The following is a 26,398-nucleotide window of genomic DNA, read 5'->3' on the forward strand; positions in this document are numbered from 1 at the left end:
TGTATAACCACAACTAAGCATCACTCTGGATCACCCATATTTTTGAAGTTTGGTAGTTTTTCCTTTGCCGCGATGGAGGGTCTATGGACAGGGGAGCTTGGGACATTGCTAAACTATGAACAACTGCTGCTGTGATTGAACTGAATTGAACTAAGCTGATAAAGATGATTCCCCGTGGTGCAGTCCAGATTGAATTTCCTAAAGCTATGGTATTTTCCCAAGGATATGGCGTCAACACAGGGTATCCCCCCGATTAAGACCACTCATGGAAACTATTGAGTTTGCCACAGATCATAAATATTACGGTCTAATTTTTGACTAGAATCTTTTAAAGATCATATACAAAACAATTCTCATAAATTGAAGCAAAACTAGGATTCTTTTATTGTAATAAAGTTTGTTTTACTCTGGAAGGTCCAAAACGTCTTGTATCAGCCATGTTTTTATATATTATATTTTTTATATAAATGCTACTGCAAAATGTCTTAAATCCCAGGACACCTTATATCACAGTGCTCTGAGATTCACAACAGGTTGCGGCTCGCTCACACACCATTGGGACCTTTATGCCAGGTTCACACATTGGATGATTTTAGTTGATAAAGTTTTGTATTGTTGTGCCCTTTCCTGCTTGTGTGCCCGGGTGCAGAGAGGGTCATTATGTCCTGCACTCACACACACATGTACAGCCTGTCGTTGCCCCATGTTGGACTGACTGGGGAAAGAGAGTGTTCTCTTACCAGAAGCTTGGAACGTTTTCAATCAGACTTGAGGTTGGGAGATCTTGATTCAATTGAGGGTTTTTGTGTGATTTTAAAAGGCAAAGAAAAATGCAGAGGACAAATTTTACTATGAAGACAATAAAATATACTTTAACCTTATCTTACTTCTTCCACCACCACACCACTATTAGAATAAAAAGCTTCAAAGCTCCCAGAACTGTCCAGGGTGCTGAAAAGACTTTGTGGGACAAACACAGAAGCCAGTGTCAGTGAAGAAGACCCCAGTGAAATAGACCCCACTCCTTACAGTACATTGATGGATTTACTTGGTTGCTGTCAGGTTGGAAACATATTTGGGGGAAACTGATGTTTATATACAAACAAAAAAGAATGCTGCGGGTGATGGTTTCACATGTTCGGACGCTGTGATGTCCCTCTCAGAGCAGCTCAAGTCAATATTCATGAACATCATATTTTGAAATATAAGCACACAAAACATGGATAAATGTGAAACCTGTTGTACGAAAGTGATTGGAAATTGTGTATATATATATATATATAACTAAATAAAAACAATCTTTGACCAGGGTAAATGCCAGTTTTGAACAGATAACCCTGTAGCTTTTGTCCCTCAACTAGGGAGTGGGGAGAGGAGGGGAGGAGAGGAGAGGAGAGGGGAGGGTTTTGGGAGGAGAGGGGAGGGGAGTGTGAAGCCACATACAGTAGGTGTGATGTAAGGGATAAACACTCATTAAAATGTCTCTATGTGCTACCCGGTGGTCGAGTGGTTAAGGCACAGAACACATATGCCACGCTCCAAGTGCGGCCGGCCTCAGTGTCGTGAGTTTGTGACTGTGACTCTGTCCTCCCCTCTCTCATCCCCCATTTCACTGTGTACTTTCCTGTCAATAAAGTCTACAAAATCTTTATAAAATGTACGTAGATGTATTTTGATTGCCTGACCAGCCATTCCCAACACGTTTTGGCAAACTACTGAGATGCATTCGAACAGAATGTGGGCGGGGCTGGCGGGTCAGGCAAGTATTTTGACAGTATAAAATATTATTGTAAAAGTCTACAGCTCCACACTAAAACGCTCAAATAAAATGAATATATATAATATAATTATACAATTATGTTTTGTGTAGCCTATTCCAATGGGTATGAGTTAAAATACTATATCTAAAATGTATCAGAAAACAGGAAATGTATTCACTTTCCCCCCCACACACCTCTTTACATCTGCTATGACCAACCACCAAATGTAAATGCAGATTAATAAGTGTCTGCTCCTCTGGAGACCCTGAGTCCCTTTTCTTCCCAGGCCTCATCTCATTTCTTTGTTCTTTGTTTACAATATGGTTGCTGCCCATGTCCAACCAGGAAGTAACATGAACGTTACCAAAATTGTCAAACCAGGGAAAAATTGTGAACTACAGCACAACCTGTAAAATGCACTTTAAGTATACTACTTTTTTGGTGGTGAAAGTGCATGTTAAAGGTCCCATAACATGCAAAATCGACTTTTCAGAGCTTTTAACCTTCTTACATTGCTATTTGTGCTTCATATATGTACCCAGAGTGTTTTTTGATTGATTCCCGCAGTGTTTAGCTATATTACAGACTATCTCCTTTCCTCGAATCTCCAAACTGACGGGCGGTGGGTGCAAGACCGCGTCATAAGGGCAAGCACGCGTCACCATCCCCCCTACCCCTATATATATATATATATATATATATATATATATATATATATATATATATATAGATCTATAGATATATCTGCTCTGCGCACACTGTAGAATAAACACCAGATTCATTTAGTCTCAAAGTAGACTCTTTCTCACTCACTAGCGCGGAGCGGCGCACCGCGGAGCAGACAGCTGTGGGGCACACACTACGTCACGGGTGGGCGGGGCACACACGCGCTCTGAGACTACGTCACGGGTTGGGCGGGGGAGCCAGATCGCTCTTCGCAAGGGTGGGGGCGAATATCAAACCAAGCGTCTGCATTTCCGCGTTGGTGAGGGGGTCCAAGGTCTGGGTGATATTTCTAAACTATTATGTTAAGGGTGTTGCACAACCCTTATTATTATCAATTATACACTTAGGATAGACTACGAAACGTGAAAAAAAGCATGTTATGGCACCTTTAATGAACACACATGTTACACATAATGCAAACTCATATTGTAATCAGTGTTAATTTCCATCTGTTGTCCCACATTCACTCACAAACACACTCTCAAGCTGGAGGCAAGGTGTCTTGCCCAAGGACACAATGACAGTGCGTACTACCGCCCCCCTGTGGCACCTGGCATTCTAGTGGTCTCCCATCCAAGTACTAAGCAGTACCATCCCAATGAACAATTATTACATTAACTAACTATTACTGAATTAGTACATTTTCTAAACTGTTGGGTAACTATTCTGTTGGTCAGACGTTTGCTTCTTGCTTATCTTTGTAATTGCCAGAACCTCCTGGAATAAAATGCATTCTTCTTTCACAGACCTGACCTGTAACTTGACGTATACACAGTAGAGAGAGTGGAACAATCAACCCAGACAAAAAAGTCTTAAGAATTCAGCTTTATTACATTATTTACAGAATAATAAATAGGCCGGCATTTCTGAACATTTTAAATAATGCAGAGAAGTATGATTAAATAAACATAAGAGTGTTAATCCCATAAATTAGAAAGCACTTACCTTGATTTAAACTACATTGTATAAAAGGGAGAGAGGGTAAATTAAGCCACTGTAAGAGTTTAAAACCAGATGTTACACATTTGTATCTATATGTGCATTATAAATAAAAAGAATACACCGTTTGGGAAAATTGGGGAATATAATAATAACATCTTTGGTATATTGTTCCTCTCTTTTTTTTTTAAACAACAACAACAACAACAACAACTAAACGATGCTGTGGGTAGATTAAAGCAGCCCTTCCTTTCTTTTCTTCAGATTAAAAATCCGATGATGCAAAAAATATGATATTAATATCAAACATTTCATATTTAATTAGCAATTCTATAGTTCAATGGTTGTTCATAGGGGTCTGGGTTTGCAACTTTTTGTATATTTTAAGGTGCTTTATACGTAATGTTTAGGCAAAAAATAATAATAATCTTCATATTATTATATATAAAATGTAAATATAAAAATACAAGTTCTATTAATTTTGCCCTAAATGTCAGTCTCTAATCTGGCTACACTTTGGGATAAATCTATAATATTTCTTTAAAATCACATGTTACAGAAGACTATGAGTGCTTAACAGTTGGGAAATATACAATACTATATAAATTACTCAATTTGTCTACTAGACATCTGTTTCTCAGGAAAGAAATTCATAATTTGTACAAGTTGTAGTTGAAGTTTTCATTAACAAATGTCCTTTGACTGTTGAAAGAAAAAGTTGGTTGGGCAGTCAATCCTACAGTGAAACAAAAAGCCAGGTAATAATCCCCTGTTGTTGCACTGTTCGATACTTCATACAGCAATTCATCAAGTAAATGTTATTATTTAAAAGGTAGAATTATGGGTATAAAGTATTGTTCCTGTGTCTCAGATAGGAACTAAGTAGTTGATTGTGCAGAGGCCTGTTTTCTGAAGCTGGATTATGGCATTTTCAGAGCCAAGAGCAGAGTTTTGCGGTCACTGTACAGCTAACAGACATTAGCTTGCTAACAGCACATGTCTTAAATTGCTCTATAATAAGGTGCAGACAGCACACAGCCGTCTCAAACAGACCCTAAGAGCTGCTTTTACAATATATCTTTACTTGGACAAAAAAAGTATGACAAATATTTAGAGACTATGATTAACAGTTCCTCGACCGTGAAGTACCCAGCTCTTTCCTTCTCCATTGCTCTGACTGGTCTGTAGACATGCCCTGGCTTCTTTCTGTAAATCCGGGGTTAACAGAGAGAATTGTGGATGGACGCTCATGTCTGGGTTAGTCTTTCGTATCCAGGATACGTTCAGCCAGCTTCAGAGGCCTCACATTCAGTTGAGATTGAAGCACCTTTTTAAACGTGTAAAAGCGCACCTCATACCAATACTTTGAATTGTTACATTTTGTTTTATGCACAAAACCCCACTTTCAAAGTCTGTTCCTTTACTACAAGTGGTAATGGACTTCATATGTTTGACACTTATCTGTTCCTAATAAGATATTGATCAACCATATTTCTAAAGATAGCATTTAGCTGTTCTTAATTACCTTCACACCAAGTTAAAAACAACAATAACTTGATTTCATCTTTACCAAACATGCTTCAACATTTGGCCCTGGGGCTGTAGTTAAACATTTCAGTCATTGTACATTTCCAGACCTCTGCTTTACTTTTCTTTGCTCTTCTTTCTTTCGACGCTGAGGACAGGAACAGAGGCAGACTGAAGAGGGAGATGATCACCACATTGGACAGCAAACAGAAGATGGCGGTGCCCACAGAGCTGCTGAACGTAACAGGCAGGGAGTTCTGCAGGAGCCAGGCCTTTCGGATCAGCATGTCCTGCTCGACGGCCTGCATCTGCAACTGAGTGCCCAGGATGGCACACACATGGAAGAGCTGGTGGCTGTGGCCTGTAGGGGGAGCCACACAACCACAGTTTAACAGACGGGAGAGGCACAGTTCAGAGCAGTAGGTGGACGGTGGCTGAGAATATAAGAAGTGCTCCATTTGAGAAAAATGAATTTGGAGAAAATGGCCTTTGAAGTTAAATATATATAAATCTGTGGGTAAAAGTGGATGCAGAGAAATAATAAAACATCATTAGGAGCAGATTGGATAAATTGCTACGTTTAGTTTTCCACATAAACGTGCATGTCTCCCTTTAAGTAAAAGTAGAAGAATCTCAGTAAATACTTACTTAAGAAAAAGTATTGAAGTGCCCAATTTAAAGGGTACTCAAGCAAAAAAATAAGATAAACAAAAAGTTATAATTATATATGTGGGTAAAAGTGGATGCAGTGAAAAAAGAAACAAAAAAAAATAAAACTCTTCGGGCAGTATCTTACCATGGGCATGCTAAAAAGAACCACTAAAACCAAATAGAAAGTACTTTTTACTTTTCAGTCCAGTTCAAAACTATTGTTGAAAAAAAGTGCAGATATCTGCTCTCAAAAGTAGTGAATTAAAAGAAAATATAATCCACTATAATTATTTAAAGGACACATATTATGCAAACTAACTTTTGGAGCTTTTATCCATGTTCTGACATTGTTCCTCATCAAAAACACAGTTGGAGTTGTGTTCAGCCTCACCCCCACTTCATGAGCTTGTTTTCTCTGTTCCTTCTCTGAGCCTCACAAAAACACTCACTTTCAATCATTTTAAGATCTAAAACATGAGATGTCAAAGCAAAGGTAGAAGAACACGTTTAAAGGACAATAACATTTTATTTATTTGACAGGGACAATGCAATCATACATAGTCACAAACAATGCTTGCAGCCGATGTGATGCACACAAAGTTTATAGCCAGAGCTAGTTTTCAACTTCTGTCCCTGGTTGGGCTTTTCTAAATCCCCCCACAGATATAAAAGGCATTAAAACACATTTCCATTATTGTAAATAAATCAGTGATAAATATACACATCTACACAACTCATTCTTCTTCACTCATGCACGTCACTCATGCACGTCACTCATGCACGTCACTCATGCACGTCACTCATACACATTCATAACACTTACAGGTGGGTACAATTTTGATTTTCTTTCAGCCAGCCCTTCAGTCTGGAGGTGAACATATTTACTTCCGAGATTCACTTTATTTCAGGGGGTAATGAATTCCAGAGTTTACAGCTCTTAAAAGAGAAGGATGATTGTCCAGATGATGTCCTGCACTGTGGGATTTGACAGTATTGGTTTGAGGAGCCTCTTGTAACTCTGCTGCTGCTGTTTAGTCTCTGTATAAATGTACTGATCGGTTCAGGGGCCAAGTTATTGATACATTTGAATCATAATTTAAGAAAACACAGGTTACTGAAGCTTTCAAAACTTAATAAATTATAATTCTTGAGAATGTGGCAGTGATCGGACAGGTTTTCTATCCATAATTTGTATAATTTGGTTTCTACCGCTTGTTGTTCCCTTTCAGGGTCGCGGGTGACTAAAGCCTATCCCAGTGACTTCGGGCCCTGGACAGTGGCCAACTCGTTGCAGGGTACATTTCAACAAACATTTCAACATCATATTCACAGGAAGTGTACTATTGCAAATTATTGACATGAAAGGAATTTGAAATGGCTACAGAAAAAAAGGAATGGTTTGGCATTCATTAACAAAGATGAGAAGATGGTGATGTGTTAAAATCAATATGAAGTGCACAGTTAATCATTGTTACTTTAGGACATAGGAACCATTCTGTGGCCATCTAAGGATTCCTCGGTCCAGCAAAGTGCAACGTGTAAATGGAAGTAATGCAGTGAAAAGAAATACCAAACTCCTTATTGCTGATTGTACATTTTTGAACAGACTTTCAACAGTCAAGTTAAAATGAAACTTTTTGATATATATTTATGTCAAGAAAAGTACTGTACTTAACTACAATATATAGGATTTCATTACTGGTATGTGGGAAGTATGTTTGAGACCTATATGTCTGCTTACCTTAAATCACAATCAATTATTTAATCAAGTTCATAACATTTTTCACAACATTGAGCCAGTGGCAGCAACCATATATGTGCAACACCGTTAACCACCGCACCACTAGCGAAACAGACTTATATTTGATACTTACTTTTGTGTCTGTACTTTTCCTTCACAACATTTATTCATTTCAGCTTGTGTAGGTATATACGCAGTATACTAACTATATATATAAACTATATATGGTGCTATTCTGCCACATGCACTCACATACTAATCCAAAATGCGCTTTGTTTTACAGACTTACCGATGTAGTCGAAGCTCCCAGGGGCCAAGCGCTCGGGTAGATGGGTGGCGAACAGGAACCCGGTGAGGAACGCCAGAGCCATGTGGTAAACATGGAGGACGTTTGTGTGAGTGCAGCCTTCACCGGCGCACAAGAACACCTGAGGACACGCCACTAGGTCAGAGCCAAACACTTCCACACGGTTAGCATCAGGTGTGAACAGGTATGATCAGGTGTAAACAGGTGTGAACAGGTGTGATCAGGTGTAAACAGGTGTAAACAGGTGTGATCAGGTGTGAACAGGTGTGAACAGGTGTGATCAGGTGTGAACAGGTGTGATCAGGTGTGAACAGGTGTGATCAGGTGTGATCAGGTGTAAACAGGTGTAAACAGGTGTGATCAGGTGTGAACAGGTGTGAACAGGTGTGATCAGGTGTGAACAGGTGTGATCAGGTGTGAACAGGTGTGATCAGGTGTGATCAGGTGTAAACAGGTGTGAACAGGTGTGATCAGGTGTGAACAAGTGTGATCAGGTATGAACAGGTGTGAACAGGTGTAAACAGGTGTGGTCAGGTGTGGTCTGGTGTGATCAGGTGTGATCAGGTGTGGTCTGGTATGATCAGGTGTGATCAGGTGTGATCAGGTGTGATCAGGTGTGATCAGGTGTGAACAGGTGTGATCAGGTGTGAACAGGTCATGTGAACAGGTGTGATCAGGTGTGATCACCTGATCCCGAGAGAGGAGACAAAAAATTTACTTTTTTAGGTCTGGTCCAACATACCGTAGATTTTTTTCAGTCGACACAATATCATTTATGTGGCATGTGGCCAATAACCGATATCCTATATTTATGTATATGTTTTAATCCATAGGTGTCAAACTCTCGAACATTCAAAATTGATATTTAAAAAAAAAAACAAAGAACCATAGAACCGCAATTACATCCGTAACCGTTTTCATCGCTAAAACTACGCGTCCCACAATGCTGCCGGTGGCCGCCCCTCCCCCACGGGGCTCTGCTGCACTGCTGTGTGAGCTGCCGAGGGAGAAGTGCACTTTAAGCACTTTTGAGCAGAAGTTTAGTGGTGTGTCAGTTCAGGTGAACAGAGAACTACACAGACGTGGAAATGTTAGTTAGTACATTTAAAAGTTTTTTTAGATCTTGAGAAGTTTATTTTGTTATAAAGTCAAATGTTTATCTCTGTGTAGAACTGTAGATCAACTCTGAAGTTGTAATGCACATAAACTGAAGCACAGTATTGGTGAAATTACACTTGTTTTTCTAAATACAGTTCAATTTATGAGAACAAACGTTTTGTAATTTTTTTAGTTATTGCTTCAAAACAGCGTAGGCTATATAAAGCTATTTATTTCTTATATTTTTAATAGTTTTATATTTTACGTTATGTTCGGCCCGCGACCCAGCCTGAGCGTCGAAATTCGGCCCACGACCCAAATGAGTTTGACACCCCTGTTTTAATCTATATCAAGGCCCATATATTGAAAAAGAGTTTTTATAAAAGTCACAAATCAATTTTCCTTTTGTTAAGGGTGCTTGACATTTGGAGGTTAAAAATGCCTTTTTTATTTTCTGCACCTTTAAATTATATATTTTATAAAAATCAGTTCTACTACAAGCATTAAATAATTGAGATATTCACCACAATTTCCCCTTGTGTGGACATTAAAGGATTATCTTATCTTATCTTATAACATGTGGTGCCATCACTTGTCAAGCAGCACATTCACAAAAAAATTGCAACGTAAACAAATATCACAAATGACCCTCTTTTTACCACGGTGTAGGGTAACATACTAGTACAAGTACTGTAAGGTTATGAATGTCCACCCACTTGTGAAGGAGGCATTCAGGTTTGATATTGATTAAAGGATTGTTCAAGAATTCAAACATGACACACTGCCTAAGTGTGGGTAAGTTTGAATCGTATTTTTAAGAGAAGAATGGGGCACCAGCCGTTTAATCGGCAATTTAACAACTCTAAAATCAGATATCTAGATTAATTAATTAATTAGAAATTAATTTGCTCGTTGATCTAAAGGTTTGAGAACGTGACATTGACCCCTTTTCTGGAAATGAAGGAACACTTTACCAAATGTGGGTTATGGAGATTTAATGACCAAATAATTAAACAGATAAATATGAATTAGGAATATGCAAATGAGTCGATAACAGATGGAAAACACTAGACATGATGGTTCTAGATCTATCTAGGTGTGTGTTAGAGTTAAGTCTAAGATGAAATTCAGCCTGTGAAGTGCATTCATACGAACGGAACCAGAAGCTGTGATCCTGAGGAGACGGGCCTGTGTGGGGTCCAAGGGCCTGCTTGGGGTCCAAGGGCCTGCGTGGAGTCCAAGGGCCTGCTTGGGGTCCAAGGGCCTGCGTGGAGTCCAAGGGCCTGCTTGGGGTCCAAGGGCCTGCGTGGAGTCCAAGGGCCTGTGTGGGGTCCAAGGGCCTGCTGTGGAGTCCAAGGGCCTGCTTGGGGTCCAAGGGCCTGCGTGGAGTCCAAGGGCCTGCTCTGGAGCTCGGCCCTGACGTTGTCTGGCCAAAGAAGGACTGGATCGGTTCTGCGATCTGCGTTCTCCTTGGCTCTGAGGCGTTCTCCTTGGCTCTGAGGCGTTCTCCTTGGCTCTGAGGCATTCCCGAATGAAAAGGCCATCGTGCTGCTCCACCGATGTGGCTGGTCTAAAAGGCTGTGGACTTGAAAAGTTGCAAAAGGTCCTTGCTTGATTTTGCGTGATGCAGCATCAATCACGTTTTAAAAAAAACGGGCATAGGTTTCTTAGTTCCGGGAGGGAACATTAGCTTCTCTTGGAAAAGTCTTTGTCCCGTAGCGTAGCATCGCTCAGCTAACTAGGCCCGAGGCCTGCTCCCAAGGCCTCATGGACCTTGCTGGTGGGACCCTGGATGGAGGGTCGAGCTTCGAAAGAAACTCGGATGGAACTCGCTCTGGAGCTCGGATGGTACTGGTCTGTAACTCTCTGCTCTTTCCTTTTGTCTTTCCCCGCGGGGGTTTTGGCGCCGTGGCTTCAGCCAATCAGCATGCACGCTGGGGTCAGAGCTGATAAGGAGACGAGATCTGGCTTTAGGCCACAAGAGTTACACAAAAGGTAAAATTGTCCACAAAACAAGTTATGAAACAGTTAAAATGACATGTTAAACACGATGACACAATATGTACATGTAAAGTCATCTGGTGGACACATTTTTGCAATCTGATGATTGTCTGTTAAAACCACTAAAGCCGCATAGTCTTTCAGCGTTTTAGCGTTTGTCTTGGAGAGATCGTTACTCTCTGTAATCCAAAAGGAGTCATTTGATGAAGAGTTATTTTCAAAGTTCAGAGCGTCTCTGTTGTCGCTATCACGTCTTCTTTCTTCTGAGGGCAGTAAAACTCCACACGGGCAGTAGATAACACCTAGCCCGCATTCCTGTCACCATGGCAACAGGGGGAGGACATCTGCATATCCTACAACGGCTTGGCCCTTCTGTTATAATGGCTCTTCTGTTATAATGGCTCTTCTGTTATAATGGCTCTTCTGTTATAATGGCTCTTCTGTTATAATGGCTCTTCTGTTATAATGGCTCTTCTGTTATAATGGCTCTTCCGTTATAATGGCACTTCCGTTATAATGGCACTTCCGTGATAATGGCTCTTCTGTTATAATGGCTCTTCCGTTATAATGGCACTTCCGTGATAATGGCACTTCCGTGATAATGGCACTTCCGTGATAATGGCACTTCCGTGATAATGGCACTTCCGTTATAATGGCACTTCTCCGTTCAAGTGGAAAACGAGGGAAAAGTCTCAGCTAAAATATGCTATAAAGTAGATTGATTTGTGTAAAATGTCCAATGTTCATGTGACCAACAAGTCAACAATGCACCGATTCCATGGACCTGAAAACTACTTTTAGACTGTATAGAACGTATTTGCTATTGAGATCAGCAGCTCTGTGTAAAATAATACAAAAGGAAAGTGGATTACAACAGATGGTGAAGCTCAGGCCAACGTCCGTTATAAGATGGAAAGTGAATCATCGACGACAGATGAGCTCCTTCTGCTTTTTGTGTATCTGTCGTTTTAATAATGTGATTTTTCATGTAAAACCACAGGCCATTCAATGTCAAACTTTTTATATATTTTTTAGATTTGAAGCAGAGAAAACATTGTAATTTTAGTAAAGAATGTACTGATGAAAGGGCCTCATTCTAGAAATGTTTGAAGAAAATTGTTGCAGTGACATCACTGGACAATAGTTTAAATTCCAAAGAAATTACAAAATTTAGAAGACATTATTTACAAAGATAAAGCAAAAAATGTATGCTACGTCAAGTACCCAAAAACAATAAGAAAATCTTTCTCTGATGTAATATAATTAGTTTGCGTGTTCATGATCATAATCCAGAGACAGCTGTGCCTCATAATAAGGCACGGTGAGTTCCAACGTTCACGTGTGTTTGACTCTCATGTCGGCAGGTTCTGGAAGCCTTACCCTGTAGAAGAGAGGAATGTGGTCAAACAGGTACGGATACGCAAATGCCAACACGCGCAGAAGCTTGCTCAACTTTGGACTCTGCATCTCCGGAAATCTGAAAACAGAAGAGAAAGAAAATGTTCTGCGAATTTAATGAGCAAGTCATACAATCAAAACTAGTTGGAGTGTCGCAAATGGTGAAAATGTGAATTCATCAAAAGAGGAATCGATTTAAGAAAAAACGAAATCATATCTGAAGGTGCAAGAAACACAAATATTCAAATCATTGTATATTGTTACTTGTTGGCAGGTTTGACAGCTGTGCTTTATTTTATTATTGCTCCATCAAAAACAGTCCTCAGTTCGGTCATGTTAGCGTAAATGTCAAAACTGTGTTCTCTTGGTGTCTGTCCTCTGTGGAGCTCAACTGAAGCCACAGCAGGTCAGTCGCTATAGAGATGGACAGGAACACCCTTGGCCTAAGAAAATTGCTCAGTCATTCTTATGAAATCCAGTCACACTCCCAAATGTCTCTGTGCTTAAAGTGCCTCTGACCGGTCGGACGACTCATTGAACTAACATGCAGTTAAGATAAATATATTTTGAATTTTACTAAAGATTATAAAGATTTTATCACAGAATAGCATTTTTTTTTAGGTTTATAATTTCACTTCCTGTTTGTAATTTTCAAAATTTTACAAATAAAAATGTATGAGAGCACCTTTATTTTGTTGAATTAATGTTTAGAGGTTCAGAAAAGTTGTTTCTTTGCCTAAATTATGCTTAAACTTTGACGGGAATGAGTGATGTCACTTTCTGTCATTTTTCTACAGATTTTTAAACTTTTCTCCACAAATTCTTACTCGATTGGTGTAAAACTATAATGTATATGTACAACAGGTATAAATGCACCAAATAAGTTCAAAATGAGAAAATCGGTAAAACTTGTCATACGCACTAATCTCATTCATTTTGGTCTCATTTTCTGGGTTCTTTTTTCAGACGCAGGGATCTGAAGCCCACCTGAGGAGTTTGTCACGGAGGGTTCAGGACAGTATTCAGTTTATTAATGAGATTTTGAATCTTAAAAGTGTAAATCTGTTGAGGCAGAGCCAGGAGAAGCACACAGACACCACATATGAAATGTTCAGAAAAAGTCAAAATATACTCTATATAATATATAAAGCTGTTTACCTCGTCAGAGAGTCATGATTATACTGGAGAAATGGTAGCCCAAGCCTTTGCAGGAAAGACACAAGTGAAGAACAAAGTTAGATTTTAAATAAATCCAGAACATGAGGAACACATGTCGATACTGCTGGTTCTGGGCAAAGGCTCAATGTTCAGTGCAGCTGTTTAATGTATAACTCTCATTTAGAGCTGTCAATAACATACACACTGTAAATATATGTCACATTTGATGTCATGAAAACTCTATATTCTGCTTAGCAGTACTTGCTCCATGAAGTATCTATTCTATCTGTACTGCATTTTTCTAATTACAGGGATTATGTTGTGAACTTTCATTCTTACAGTCGGTGGGCTCGCCTCTCCACAGATCTGACCAGTGACTTTGCCTAGTGGTGCCACCTGTTTGTCACTATGGAGATGGTATACCGTGGAACATTTCAGACAAAGCGATAACATCTCCATGGAGACAAGCAGAAAAGTTACAGAGATCATATTTAATTATTCTAAATAAGAATAGAATGGATGTTGCTGTCTTCAAACATTTGCATTCATGTTGTAGAATTTGATGCTATCATCATTTCATATGGAGGCGGGGCCTATGCAACTCTGTGGGAGATTTACAGTTTTTTAAAGAAATCTCCCAAACAGAAATCCACAAAAATGTAATTTTATCCTTATTCGTTTGGGATTAACTCCACAGACTTGTCATATTAATTTGTCAAAGTGCAGTTGTACCTGGAGTAGCAGGCCAGGCCGGTGCACAGGATACTGTTGCACACGGCCACGGGGATGAAGGAGCGGTGGAAGAAGCTGCTGGTCCACTTGTCTGGGAACACGTAGGAGGAGTAGATGATGGCAGACCCTGCAGCACAGCCAGGAAAGGAACATTCACTTACTCACATTTGCTCAAACGCATGTCCACTAACAGAGGGATGTCCAGTCACGGTCCAGTAAAACACACAATGATTAAAAAAGAGAAAATAAACATTAAACATTATATAAGTTTATGAATGATGAACATCATCAAAAGATGTTTTATTATTTTTCTTCCATCCATCCATCCATCCATCTTCTACCGCTTTATCCGGGGCCGGGTCGCGGGGGCAGCAGTCTAACCAGGGACTCCCAGACTTCCTCTCCCCAGACACTTCCTCCAACTCCTCCGGGGGGATCGTGAGGCGTTCCCAGGCCAGCCGAGAGACATAGTCCCTCCAGCGTGTCCTGGGTCTTCCCCGGGGCCTTTTCCCGGTGGGACATGCCCGGAACACCTCCCCAGGGAGGCATCCAGGAGGCATCCGGAACAGATGCCCGAGCCACCTCAGCTGGCCCCTCTCGACATGGAGGAGCAGCGGCTCTACTCAGAGCTCCCCCGTGTGGCGGAGCTCCTCACCTTATCTCTAAGGGAGCGCCCAGCCACCCGGTGGAGGAAAAAACTGCGATTTGGTCCATTACCCAAAGCTCATGACCATAGGTGACTGACCAGTAAATCAAGAGTTTTGCCTTTCGACTCAGCTCCTTCTTTACCACAACGGTCAGATGCAGCGACTGCATCACTGCAGCCGCTGCACCGATCCGCCTGTCAATCTCACGCTAAATCCTTCCCTCACTCGTGAACAAGACCCCGAGATACTTGAACTCCTCCACTTGGGGCAAGGACTCCCCACCCACCTGGAGAGGAAAAGCCACCTTTTTCCGGTCGAGAACCATGGCCTCGGATTTGGAGGTGCTGATTCTCATCCCAGCCGCTTCACACTAGGCTGCAAACCGTCCCAGTGCATGCTGCGGGTCCGGGTTTGATGGAGCCATCAGGACAACATCGTCTGCAAACAGCAGAGATGAGCCCTAAACCGGACACCCTCCGACCCCTGACTGCGCCTAGAAATTCTGTCCATGAAAACTATGAACAGAACGGATGACAAAGGGCAGCCCTGGCGGAGTCCAACATGCACTGGGAACAGGTCTGACTTACTGCCAGCAATGCGAACACAGCTCCTGCTCCGGTCATACAGGGACCGGACAGCCCTGAGCAAAGGGCCCCAGACCCCGTACTCCCGGAGCACCCCCCAAAGGACACCCCGAGGGACACAGTCGAAAGCCTTCTCCAGATTCACAAGGCACATGTGGACTGGTTGAGCAAACTCCCATGAACCCTCGAGCACCCAATGGTGAGCATAGAGCTGGTCCAGTGTTCCACGACCGGGACGAAAACCACTCTGCTCCTCCTGAATCCGAGGTTCGACTATCGGTCGGATTCTCCTCTCCAGTACCTTGGAATAGACCTGTCAGCCAAGACAGTCCTACAACATCCAGAGACTTTAGGTACTCAGGGCGGATCTCATCCACCCCCGGACCCCTGCCACCGAAGAGTTTGCGAACAACCTCAGTGACTTCAGCTTGGGTGATGGGCGAGCCAGCCCCTGAGTCCCCAATCTCTGCTTCCTCTTCGGAAGACGTGACTGAGGGATTAAGGAGGTCCTCAAAGTATTTCTTCCACCGTCCGACGACATCCCCAGTCAAGGTCAGCAGGTCTCCACCCGCACCGTAAACGGTGTTGGTGAAGCACTGCTTCCCCCTCCTGAGGCGCCAGACGGTTTGCCAGAATTTCTTTGGTGCCGACCAATAGTCCTCCTCCATGGCCTCCCTGAAGTCCTCCCAGGCCCGGATTTTTGCCTCTGCAACAGCACGAGCTGCGGCCCGCTTGACCAGCCGATACCTGTCAATGACCTCAGGAGACCTACAAGCCAGAGTGGCCTGATAGGTCTCCTTCTTCAGTCTGACGGCATTCCTTACTTCCTATGTCCACCACCAGGTTCGTGGGTTGCCGCCACGACAGGCACCGGAGACCTTGCAACCACAGCTCCGAGCAGCCGCATCAACAATGGAGGCGGAGAACATGGTCCACTCGGACTCCCCAGCCTCCCCCGGGATATGGGAGAAGCTCTCCCGGAGGTGCAAGTTGAATACCCTACTGACAGAGGGCTCCACTAGACGTTCCCAACAGACCCTCACAATGCGCTTGGGTCTGCCAAGTCTGTCCGGCTTCCTTCTCTGCCAGCGGATCCAACTCACCACCAGGTGGTGATCGGTTGCCAGAGGTCAGATGCCACGACAACAAAATCGATCATTGACCTCCGGCCTAGGGTGTCCTGGTGCCATGTGCACTGATGGACACCCTTGTGCTTAAACATGGTGTTTGTTATGGACAATCCGTGGCTAGCACAGAAGTCCAATAACTGAACACCGCTCGGGTTCAGATCGGGGAAGCCGCTCTCCTTATCACCCCTCTCCAGGTGTCACTGTCATTGCCCACGTGGGCGTTGAAGTCCCCCAGTAGAACAACGGCGTCCCCGGTCGGTGCACTGTCCAGTACCCCTCCCAAGGACTCCAAGAAGGCCGGGTACTCTGCACTGCTGTTCGACCCGTAGGCCGCCACAACAGTGAGAGACCTGTCCCCCACCCGAAGGCAAAGGGACGCGACCCTCTTGTCCACCGGGGTGAACTCCAACAAGTGGCGGCTGAGCTGAGGGGCACCAGAGAAGTGGAGCGTCCAGCCCCTCTTGAGGAGATGGGTTCCAGAGCCCAAACTGTGCGTGGAGGTGAGGTCGACTATATCTAGTCGATATCGCTCAACCTTCCGCACAAGCTCAAGCTCTTTCCCCCCCAGCGAGGTGACATTCCATGTCCCAAGAGTTAGTCACTGTGTCCGGAGATCTGGTCGTCGAGGCCCCTGCCCTCGACTGCCGCCCCGATCTCTCTGCACCGGCCCCTTATGGATCCTACTGCGGGTGGTGGGCCCACGGGAGGGCGGCCCCACGTTGCTCTTTCGGGCTGTGCCCGGCCGGGCCCCGTGGGGAAAGACTTGGCCACCAGTCGCTCGCCATCGAGCACCCATCCCAGACCTGGCTCCAGGATGGGGTCCCGGTGACGCCGTTCCGGGTGACGTAAACGGTCTTGTTATTGTTGTCATCATAAAGGGCTTCTTGAATTCACTTAATCTACAATGTGACTTCTAAATCCGTTTTCTCTAACGGTGTTTTCTAACCATGAATATGACAAAACTACACAAGTGTTTAATTTATATAAAATGCAGGATGGAAGAAATGCGCTAAACCCTCGTCAAGTAGTCAAAGGATGTTGCAGCCTAAATGTAAATCCTGTGTCCTGCGTCTGTGAATCCGTACCCAGGCTGTAGAAGCTGAGCGCACCGTAGTCGCAGAAGAAGCAGATGTGGCGGGCGCTGGGAGACATGGAGCTGAAGGTGTGGGCACAGCTGGAGGCCAGGGGATACAGGCAGATGGAGATCAGGTAAACGACCAGCGGCCACATGTACGAGTCCTGCCAGGCCGAGTACACGAACACCACGCTCAGCAGCTTCCACACAAAGTACCTGACGACCACAAAAATACAATGAACTTTACCTTGGCTTTGTCATTCTCTCATTGTCCACTTCAGCGCTTGAGTGAAGGGGAGCCCAGCATAATAGCAAATGTTTTGAAAAGTGGTTAGTTTTATTAAAATTGTGATAAATTATATTACTTAAGTTATAGTACTTTGGACATGTACGCCTTTACAATACAGGCGTCCTCCTAACCAATCAGAGAAAGACACAGTCCATTTGTGTCAAACAAACATGGCGGTTACAAGTAGACGTCGACTGTTATGGGTCGATACCAATTGTTTAAAAGACAAAACGTTCTGCCAATATGTACAGCCAATTTCGATCTAGTCACTTTTGTGCAATGCCCTCTTCAGTATTTGAATAAAGCTTTATAAATATTCTTTAGACAGATGTGTGGCCCAAACTAAATTTTGGCCTCGTACAGTACAATACAGTGGTTTATCATAAGGTCAAGTCAGCACTTGGTAAGAAATGATTATTATTATAATTGTGAGGGTTGTACTTTGACTAATTTGAAGTGTTTGTACAAAGCAGGAGACTAATACACTCAATTGCACAATACAATGGATTATGCAAAACATTTTGAATTGTTACACGATGCTGGTTGAATTTCTTCACAAATAAAAGCCCAAATCAATGCAGATTTACAATTGTAGCATAACAAATGAGCGCCTTGACTCACTACTAGTCCAGTGTAGTAGCAGAAACATACTTCTGAATGAATTAATGGCTGAACATTTGGTTGTCCATATTAAAAATATGTATTCAACAGAAAAATACATCTCCATCTGAAGCCACTCGACAATCTTCAGCTTTTTGAATCCGATCAAATGCTCGAGCTTTCTTCTGTCCTTGATATTATGTCCATCTTGGACATAGTTAAAAACAATCCACAATGTCTGAAAAGATCATTGTGGCCGGTGCTGGGATAGCGTGACATGTTGTTCCATATTTGGAAAAGTGGGTGTTTCATGACGACTACAGAGCCAATCAGGAGCAAGGTTGCTGAAGGTACTCGTCTCCTCCCGCCCATGCCGATGGTTTCATTTGTGCATACGCTTAGCAATGGGCCATGCTAACTGTCAATCAAACCTTTTGCTAACACAAGCTGGAGAGGACAGTTATTATTGTTTATATCTTGAGTCCGACAGCTGGGTTTGGGCGCTGTCCACTTATATGCAGTATACAGTCTATGATCGCATTTCACTGCGGCTTTGGACCGGTCCAGGATAAAGTCATAACTGCACCACACATTTTGCGCTTGCGGTCCATGATTAAAGGGCAAAGAATATTACATTATATTAATGTATTATAGTGAAGCTACAAACAGCAGCTCGACACATGGTGTAGTGAATATGTACAATGGGTCTCTGCAAGCTGTAGCTTCAGGCCAGTGTATTTTGTGAATGGCTCGTGTATCAGTGACAGTTACACCTGAGCAGACGAGCAGAACGTTCAAGTCCTGCAGGATTCATCTGGAAACACCAAACTGCACCGCCCGATGCAACAGTAATGACACGCCGGAATCACGGCAGCCAAGGCCAAATATGCAACAGGTGTCGTTACACGCAAGCCAGAATGAAATATGATACTTTGACGATATTTATATTCTTGGAAAAAGTATATTTTTTATATTGGTTAAAGGTTTTGTCCATATTTATATTGTGGTTGTGAATACCGCAATTTCATACAATTGCTGGATCAACTATAGTCTAAAAACAAATATATACATTGTTAGATGAATGATAGTCTTAATTTCAGTAATTTTTGACTATTTCCTATTTATATCCCAGCATTATTTGACTTGTTTCATGACGATCTTAATCTTTCTCAGAGTTGTATTTCGATTGATTCATGCAGGTGTTGAGGCTTGAGAAAATTGTACATGAATCTCAGGAATTCACAAATGCATTTAGTAATTCCAAGTTTATGTGGCTGTGAGACCTGCCTTTTGTGCAATTATTTCACTTCTCTGCATCGCGATTCAACCTCTCTTTATGCAATGCAATGAGTTTGGATAATGTTCGATATATTATGCACCGGAAATATGTTTTGGTTTTTGATTACATTTTTGGAAGAGTCAAACAGCACACCTCGCTCAGCCCATCACAGAGCCGCGGCGCGCGGCCGAAACTGCCATGTTATTTTGTTGCCGTGGCTCCTGAAACTGCTGCGCTATTTGACCGCGCCGTTTTAGACCGCGCCGTGTTAAGGTTAAGGTTAAGGTTAAGGTTAAGGTTAGGGTCAGGGTCAGGGTTAGGGTTAGGGTTAGGTTTAGCCATGAGGCTATATGGCCGTGCCGCGGTTCCTGAAACTGCTGGGCCATTTGACCGCGCCGCGGCTCTGCAGCCACGGCCTTTATTATTTTATTAGTAATACAATTGGCCTATAATCTAAAATAATTAATGCCTACTAATATTAATCTGGCCAGGGAGTAATTGTATTTAATTTGAAATTATATATTTATTTTTTATAAATCTGTGTAGTTAATGTTCCCTTAGGTTGTGCTTTCCCCACTGTATCTGCTTTTTGCTATCTAAGTTTTCATCTGAGTCGCAATCCTTTCTCTCAAAATCGTTCCAGGAGCCAAAAGTGAACCAGACCACTTCAGAAGCTAGTATCTATCTTTATTCTGGTTTCCTATGAACATGAACATGACCTAATCTAGACTAAACTGCTCTCAAATCGATATTCTGAATTCAAGTCATTGTAAACAATCACCAGTTGTCTCTGATTGCCTGTCTGCTTGTCCCTGTTCTTGTGCGTGTTGTGCAGTGGTACCATGTGGGCAGGAAGTGAGTCCAGATGTTGAGCGTCTCGTTGGTCATCTGGAAGAGGCTGAGGACGCAGTCTGTGGCTGAGCTGCGAGGAGGTCGGTACCCAGACATGATGGAGTCCTCCTGGAAGACCTGAGAAAAACAGAGCCAGAGTAACCAGAGGAGGGCAGAGGAACCAGTCCCAGAGGAGCCAGAAGTGAAGGGAGGACATCAGGGGGACAAGAGGAGAGGACAGCAGAAGAGCCAGAGGAGCGGACAGCAGAAGAACCAGAGGAGAGGACAGCAGAAGAACCAGAGGACAGCAGAAGAACCAGAGGAGAGGACAGCAGAAGAACCAGAGGAGAGGACAGCAGAAGAACCAGAGGAGAGGACAGCAGAAGAACCAGAGGAGAAGAACCAGTGGAGAGGACAGCAGAAAAACCAGAGGAGAGGACAGCAGAAGAACCAGAGGAGAGGAGGACAGCAGAAGAACCAGAGGAGAGGAGGACAGCAGAAGAACCAGAGGAGAGGACAGCAGAAGAACCAAAGGAGAGGACAGCAGAAGAACCAGAGGACAGCAGAAGAACCAGAGGAGAGGACAGCAGAAGAACCAGAGGAGAGGACAGCAGAAGAACCAGAGTACAGCAGAAGAACCAGAGGAGAGGACAGCAGGAGGAACAGAAGAGAGGACAGCAGCGGAATCAGAGGAGAGGACAGCAGAAGAACCAGAGGAGAGGACAGCAGAAGAACCAGAGGAGAGGACAGCAGAAGAACCAGAGGAGAGGACAGCAGAAGAACCAGAGGAGAGGACAGCAGAAGAACCAGAGGAGAGGACAGCAGAAGAACCAGAGGAGAGGACAGCAGAAGAACCAGAGGACAGCAGAAGAACCAGAGGAGAGGACATATATTATTAGTTAAATTAAGTAGAGCTTAGTTCTAAAACAGAATCCCTATGTCTATGTCATCAATAAGCACTATTCTATCCAAAATGCACAGACATTTTACACAGTTTTAAACATTAATTTAACAAATGTGTAAAAAAGTATTGTTATTCATCAAACTATTGTGAGTATGGATTATGGCCCTTGCTTGCAGTAAGGTTGCTAGGTAACAGTTATATTATATTACCTTTACCATGTCACCATAGACATACACATCTCTGCCTGTTGCTCGGACTCGATCACTTAGCCGATGCTACCCAGACTAACATAAATCAAATATTCCTTCACATACAAAAGAATGGTGACGCAAATGGTGAAGTATATAATTTCATGATATTTAGGTAATTTATCTGGTCTCCTCACTAGTAACACATAAAAGAGGATGTGCAGTGGTCACTACATTCTTACAAGACGCACACAAGATCAGAAACCTCAACTTAAAGTCAGGTAGCCTTTAGTAAAACACCAAAAGCTTTACACAACAAGGCTTTGTCATCTCGTAAATGAAGAGCTGGTACCAGCCGACACCACATTTTCATAACTTTCTTTTTTTTGTGGGCTAATGCTAACGGTTATAGGAAAAAATACAAAAATCTTCTCACAGTAGCCGAGTTGCAAAGTGATTGATTGCATAGCTAATGTATATATATATATACACAGCAGTTCATATCCAATCCAGGAAGTAACATAATAAACTTTGACAAAACTGTCAAATTGGGACAAAATAGGCAAGATTTTTTTGTAACATATTATAATCATGTAAACTATACGTTTTTAGTGCACTGTGTAGCTAAACCTGTGAAATGCACTTGTATTGACAGGTTAGAACTAGTTTAAAGCAGCAGAATGTTGGTGGCGTCCATGGAAAGTTAAAATCATACTTCTGAACATTCTCCATGGATACGTTTTATGCCATACTGTCGAACATTAAAGCCAAAAGTAAAAAAATTCTAAGGTAAAAAATATAATTAGGCTTTTATTTTATTGTATGTTTTGGCTCAAAAGTGATTTACGCTGTTCACAACTCGCCACGAGCTGCTTTGCCTTGAATGTTCCGCAGAATGGCATGGATTACATTTTCATGGTGAAAAGCAGGTGCCACCAGGCTAAGTTACAGGTCAGATCTGTGGAGAGGTGAGCCCACTCACAGTGAGGAAGCAGGTTTTTCAAGGTATTTTTTGAGCAAAATCAATGCTAGAATGATTACTTTAATGCCGTACTGTGGAATATTCTAGACAAATATACAATAACATCCCCATAGATATAAGTTAGTGGCAGACCCCAACCAGAAAAGCTGCATTGTGCGCATTTAAATAGAGGTATAAGATTTGGCTAAAATTGTACATAATTTCTCATAGTTTAACAATTAAAATTGAAAAAGTTAAAAATGTTACTTCCTGGTTGAAATGTGCTGCACATGAAACATAGAGGTGAAACCTTCCAAAATAAACAATAATCATTATTTGTTATTATTAATTTATTTTGTTAAATTAACATCAGAATTATTTGCTATATGATTAATATTTACAGGTATTTTCCCATTCCCACACTACAGGAATGACTCTTTTTGATCAGTTTGCTTTCTCAACATATAAACTTTCACCTAAACTGTCCAATCTGATTCTGCAAGTTTCATTATTTCATTTAATCCACTTTCATCCAGAGATTTATATGGGATATTGTAACTTCAAAGGCTGTTTTCAGATCTATTAATCAGAATCAGAATCAGAATGGGTTTATTGTCAATGAACAGAATTCACAAACATAGGAACTTGTCTTGGTGATTCAGTGCAACATAAAACAATGAGCAATGAATAAATCATAAACACTACACACATAAACACTAATAAGATATACAAATACCTTCAGTAACATGTTTCTCGGTTAAAATTGAAAAATACTTGCCAAATGTATCAGTTAGATATCTGTAATTGTCTGTTGTCACTTGTAGAGCTATAATTTAAAAACTGTACATTCAAAGGTTGATAGACAAGTCAATTTCTTTCTGTTCAAGGATGTGCAGAAAATATCTCGTCTGTACTCAGAACTACAGTCAAGACAGAACGGCCTGACCATGGAGTGTGTTCCAGAAGGTTTGGGCCGGCCAAGTAGCAGAAAGTCATGTGGATTAAACTAAGGAATAATATGAAGGAACAGAAATCATATCCGTACAGCTACAGCTTCATTTAAAAAAAAAAAGAAAGAAAAAAAAAATTCTTCTCCCTCACAGTTTGATTAGTAATCCAGTAAATAATCAACAGACATATTACTAGTTGCAGGAGCCCTGGTATATTTGAAGCAACTGTTGTTTGCCCCTCATTGAGCTAATGTGCCATGATACATGCTTCTGTTTATGAAGACATTTAATCAACAAACAACTTACACTATAAATGTGATAGGATTAGTTTTGACAATTCAAAAACCTTGCACATCTATAATACTCAAAGGCATTATATTGTATTATTATATTATTATATTATATATATATTATATAGTATATAATAAATGGAAAGTTCAAAAGTAAATATGCACTAAAACAAGGCTCAATAACAACAGAACTAAAATTATCACAAGTGACACATTATTATTCTATTATTTTATTATTTTTGTTTGAAGTAAATATTAGAATAAGGGTCATTTTGGGACATACTGCGCAGCCCCAGGACATGACACATATTTAAGTACAGTACATCTCAGCGAGCTCAGAACAGTGAAGCAGTGAAGGACTTACTTTGGGCACCTGGTCGATGGAGAGGACTGGAGGTAGTTTGATGAGGCTGAGCATGGTTAGTCCTGCTTTCTGCTGGTTGTTGGGCCGGCTGTTGGTTCGGTTGTTGTTGCTATAGGTTAGTGTTCGGTCTGATTGTTGGCCTCGTTGTTGGTCTGATTCTTGTTTGGTTGTTGTTTCGATTGTTGGCCCTGTTATTAGTCTGGTTGTTAGTCTGTTTGTATGTCCGGTTGTTGTTTCGATTGTTGGCCTTGACGTTGGTCTGGTTGTTAGTCTGTTTGCGTGTCCGATTGTTGTTTCGATTGTCCGTCTTGCTGTTTGGTTGTCGATGTGCGTGTCGGTCTGATTGTTGGCTTGGTTGTTGGTCTTGTTGGGAGTCCGGTTACGTGGCCGATTGTTGATCCAATAGTTGGCCTTGTTCTTGCTCTGGTCGTTGGCCCGGTTGTCGTTGCGCTTGTTGGTCTGGTTGTTGAGGATGAATGAACAGGTACAGTGGCGACAGGTGGAGTCTTTATACAGTGCTGTTGCCATGATGCCTCCTATTGGTTCCTCCTTCCCTTGTGTCACCCCTCCTGTATAGGTAGTTACTTGGCCCCACCCCTCCCTCTCTCTCTCTCTCTCTCTCTCTCTCTCTTCTTGTCAAAACAGGTTGTTGAAGACTTTACAGTTAAACATGAGGAATGTGTGGCCCAGGTATTCCAGATTTATAAAGGCCATATGTCAAGATTTACTCAATTTCACACCATTATAATCATTAGAATTTTAGAATAATACTTGACGACGATGTACAAAAATAAAAATTAACCTAAAGTTTTAGACATAAAACATGCAGCTTTGAATTAGATCTAAACAAATTTATGAGTATGATCCGTCAAAGATTGTAAAGTTTGGCGTGTGTAGGTGCTACCTTAGGAGCTGATCTTTATGTTTCTATGAAAGAAAAATGCATTTGTGGAAAATGTTGGAAGTCACAATGTATCATGTAAATCTATGGATGAAGTGGATTCAATGAAATATTAAATCATCTATAGGTGCAGATTGGTCATTGTTGTTGTTTCCACATGAACAAATAAAAAATGAGTTGCCTATGAAGTCTACCCTTAAAATGATCATGATAATTCTTTATGAGCCCTGGAGCTTGCACACAGGAGCCCTGGAGCTTGCACACAGGAGCCCTGGAGCTTGCACACAAGGGCCCTGGAGCATGCACACAGGAGCCCTGGAGCGTGCACACAAGGGCCCTGGAGCTTGCACACAGGAGCCCTGGAGCTTGCACACAGGAGCCCTGGAGCTTGCACACAAGGGCCCTGGAGCATGCACACAGGAGCCCTGGAGCTTGCACACAAGGGCCCTGGAGCTTGCACACAGGAGCCCTGGAGCTTGCTCACAGGAGCCCTGGAGCTTGCACACAGGAGCCCAGGAGCTTGCACACAGGAGCCCTGGAGCTTGCTCACAGGAGCCCTGGAGCTTGCACGCAGGAGCCCTGGAGTGGAGCTTGCACGCAGGAGCCCTGGAGCTTGCACACAGGAGCCCTGGAGCTTGCACACAAGGGCCCTGGAGCTTGCACACAGGAGCCCTGGAGCTTGCTCACAGGAGCCCTGGAGCTTGCACACAGGAGCCCAGGAGCTTGCACACAGGAGCCCTGGAGCTTGCTCACAGGAGCCCTGGAGCTTGCACGCAGGAGCCCTGGAGTGGAGCTTGCACGCAGGAGCCCTGGAGCTTGCACACAGGAGCCCTGGAGCTTGCACACAGGAGCCCTGGAGCTTGCACACAGGAGCCCTGGAGCTTGCTCACAGGAGCCCTGGAGCTTGCACACAGGAGCCCTGGAGCTTGCACACAGGAGCCCAGGAGCTTGCACACAGGAGCCCTGGAGCTTGCACACAGGAGCCCTGGAGCTTGCACACAGGAGCCCTGGAGCTTGCACACAGGAGCCCTGGAGCTTGCACACAGGAGCCCAGGAGCGTGCACACAGGAGCCCTGGAGCTTGCACACAGGAGCAGGAGGACGAGTCCACTGAGACAGACCTCAGCTCTGTCCTCACCAACACTGAGAGATAATGACAATGAAATCATATACACACTATCCCCGCCCACATCCACGTACTCAGTTGGGATTATTTGAAAATTCAGATTCCGAGTGGCACATGTAGAGTTCTAAAATGTCAAATGCCACTTTTCAAATATAAAAACATGTAAATAACAATCTGCTGCTTGTTACAGTGAAATATCACCATGACGAGTTATCAGTTCTGCAGTCAGTTGGACAGGAAGT

The 26,398-nt window shown here is 42.6% G+C and overlaps 1 protein-coding gene across 1 annotated transcript; it reads right to left on the minus strand.

Moving 5' to 3' along the window:
* Positions 1-4,800: 4,800 nt before the first annotated feature.
* Positions 4,801-24,609, minus strand: paqr5b (progestin and adipoQ receptor family member Vb). The gene is made up of 8 exons (XM_072465749.1): positions 24,131-24,609; positions 20,484-20,611; positions 17,485-17,690; positions 14,039-14,165; positions 13,307-13,351; positions 12,131-12,227; positions 7,634-7,772; positions 4,801-5,313 (listed from the first exon to the last, which is right to left on the minus strand). Exons 1-8 carry the CDS (start codon positions 24,182-24,184, stop codon positions 5,006-5,008), a joined length of 1,104 nt encoding a protein of 367 aa, XP_072321850.1. The 5' UTR covers positions 24,185-24,609; the 3' UTR covers positions 4,801-5,005.
* Between the last annotated feature and the right edge of the window lie 1,789 nt (positions 24,610-26,398).

Source organism: Eucyclogobius newberryi, unplaced genomic scaffold (genome assembly GCF_026437365.1).
Source record: "Eucyclogobius newberryi isolate DKJ021-1_F unplaced genomic scaffold, fEucNew1.0.hap1 SCAF_5, whole genome shotgun sequence".
Taxonomy (NCBI): Eukaryota; Metazoa; Chordata; class Actinopteri; order Gobiiformes; family Gobiidae; genus Eucyclogobius; species Eucyclogobius newberryi.